Source organism: Poecilia latipinna, unplaced genomic scaffold, assembly GCF_001443285.1.
Source record: "Poecilia latipinna isolate Pla-1442-1.1 unplaced genomic scaffold, P_latipinna-1.0 Scaffold3203, whole genome shotgun sequence".
Lineage (NCBI taxonomy): Eukaryota > Metazoa > Chordata > Actinopteri > Cyprinodontiformes > Poeciliidae > Poecilia > Poecilia latipinna.
In genome coordinates, this window is record NW_015115819.1 from 41,133 (window position 1) to 43,283 (window position 2,151).

Genomic DNA, 2,151 nt, shown 5'->3' on the forward strand with positions numbered 1-2,151 from the left:
TGGCCGTAGTTTGGGCCGTATTTGGCCGTAGTTTGGGCCGTATTTGGCCGTAGTTTGGGCGTTAGCTGTGCTGGTTAGCCCTGAATCCAGGCGTTAGGCGCAGTGCGACAGGCTGAGCTTCAGCAGGCCTTCGGTGTGCATCTTGTAGAGCAGCTTGAACTCGGCCGGCAGCTGGTGGGACTCCTGCCACTTGGTGGTGAACTTGGTGCCCTTCTTGTCGTAGTAATGGTACGGCAGCTCCTTCCCGGTGTTGGGGTCCCAGCCGAAGGGCCAGAACCCGTACAGGTGGATCTGGTCGCACATGGAGGACGCCAGCGTGTACATCAGGATCCCCGTGCTCAGGCGCTTCGGAGACAACTGCTTGGTTTTCCAGTAGCTGCAGAGAAAAAAGCAGCAAACATTTCTATTGGGAAATTATGTTCTAATAAACAAACTTAAAAAAAGAAAAGAAAACTTATGTTGTTCAGGTTAATAAGCCAAAAATGATTTTCTTTCAACCAATATTTTTTTTAATCCATCAATCAAGTTGATTTTTATAGAGCATTTCAGCAACAAAGAGCTTTATGTCATAAAAACAAAGTCATAGAAAACTGTCAACAAGAAACAGGAGCCTGATTTAAATCAATAATTCCTTAATATTGATGAAAATGTTCTAGTTCCACTGCCAGATTATTTCACTTATAACATGACATTTTCCCATGTTGTCTATATTTAAACATTGTTATCAATATATTCTGGTGCAACCGGCCCTTTAAGGACATTCATGAATTATTTAGATGAACTAAACGAGGCATCATTTATCTAATCTAAGTTATTGGAGTTTAGTTTATGGATTATGGGTTTCCTTCATTGTGATTGGTTGGTGGCCGGCAGAAGGCGGGGCTTACAGGCCCTTCCACTGATGAACAAAGTGAGGAAGAGTAAAAAAATCTCCTCTTTTCCTGATGTTTCCATCATTCTGCCTCTCAGAGGGGAGACTCTCCACACCGACCCGGACAAAAGCGTCCAGGAGTCCTGGAGCTGCTGGACGTGCTAATTCTCCCTCTGCAGGTAGATTTAATGGGATTGCTAAAGATTAGGTTACCGTTACAAGCAGCCTGCTTATCTGAGACACCATTAAGCGCCGGACCTAAATCCCCTCCACGGTTTCAGCCGCCTTTCATTCCCTTCGTTAAATAGCCACTTCCTCATAATCCGGCTTTGAGGCTAAAGCTCCTCTGTGCTGTAAACAGAAAGCGAAGCTACGACATGTTAGCTTCTGGAAACGACTAAAAACAGGATCTGGACACCGTAGAGAGACAAAACGGAGGCTTTACTTCACAGTCTGAAGGCTTCATGCACCTGGTAAAAGTATTTACACCCCTAAACTGCTCAATTCATCATCTGAATATCAATGACATGCAGCTATAGCGAAACGGCCTAGACAAAGTCCAGACCTAAAACTAAGTGAGAATCTGTTCAAACCTCATGTTCTCAGATTCAAACTGAGCTTGACGTGTTTTGGAAAGAGAAACTGGTCAAAATGTCTGCAAAGTGTTTACACAGGGGGTGAAAACTTTGTACATCCTCCACATGTTTCAGATTTTTATTTATTTTTATTTTTATTCAACGTCAGACTTCCCTGCTTTGTGTTGGTTTGTCTCAGAAAATCCCAATAAAATCAGCTGAAGTTTATGATTGGAACGTCACAAACATGGAAAAGTAGAAGCAGCATTAAAACTTTTGGAAGTGACGGTACACAAAAAAAGAACATTAATAAATATTTCTGCTGTTGGCAGCTTCTCCAGTAGTGGGCACCGCTAACTAGAAAGTTAGTTTCATCAACACTAAAGGGCAAATCGTAAAAATTTGTTCAGCTAATGCTAAGGCGCTATACCACATGGTGTTTAGAAGATGCTAATGCTAAGGCGCTATACCAACATGGTGTTTAGAAGATGCTAATGCTAAGGCGCTATACCAACATGGTGTTTAGAAGATGCTAATGCTAAGGCGCTATACAAACATGATGTTTAGAAGACGCTAATGCTAATGCGCTATACCAACATGGTGTTTAGAAGACGCTAATGCTAAGGCGCTATACCACAAGGTGTTTAGAAGATGCTAATGCTAAGGCACTATATCAACATGGTGTTTAGAAGACGCTAATGCTAA

The 2,151-nt window shown here is 42.4% G+C and overlaps 1 protein-coding gene across 2 annotated transcripts in view; it reads right to left on the reverse strand.

Annotated features, from left to right (window-relative positions):
• Positions 1-72: 72 nt before the first annotated feature.
• Positions 73-2,151, reverse strand: part of st8sia3 (ST8 alpha-N-acetyl-neuraminide alpha-2,8-sialyltransferase 3) — a 12,325-nt gene continuing 10,246 nt past the window's right edge. For both annotated transcript variants that reach the window (XM_015023112.1, XM_015023113.1), the window contains one exon: positions 73-376. In XM_015023112.1, coding sequence (XP_014878598.1) covers positions 94-376 — 283 coding nt within the window. In that variant the 3' untranslated portion in view covers positions 73-93. The remainder of the gene's footprint in view (positions 377-2,151) is intronic.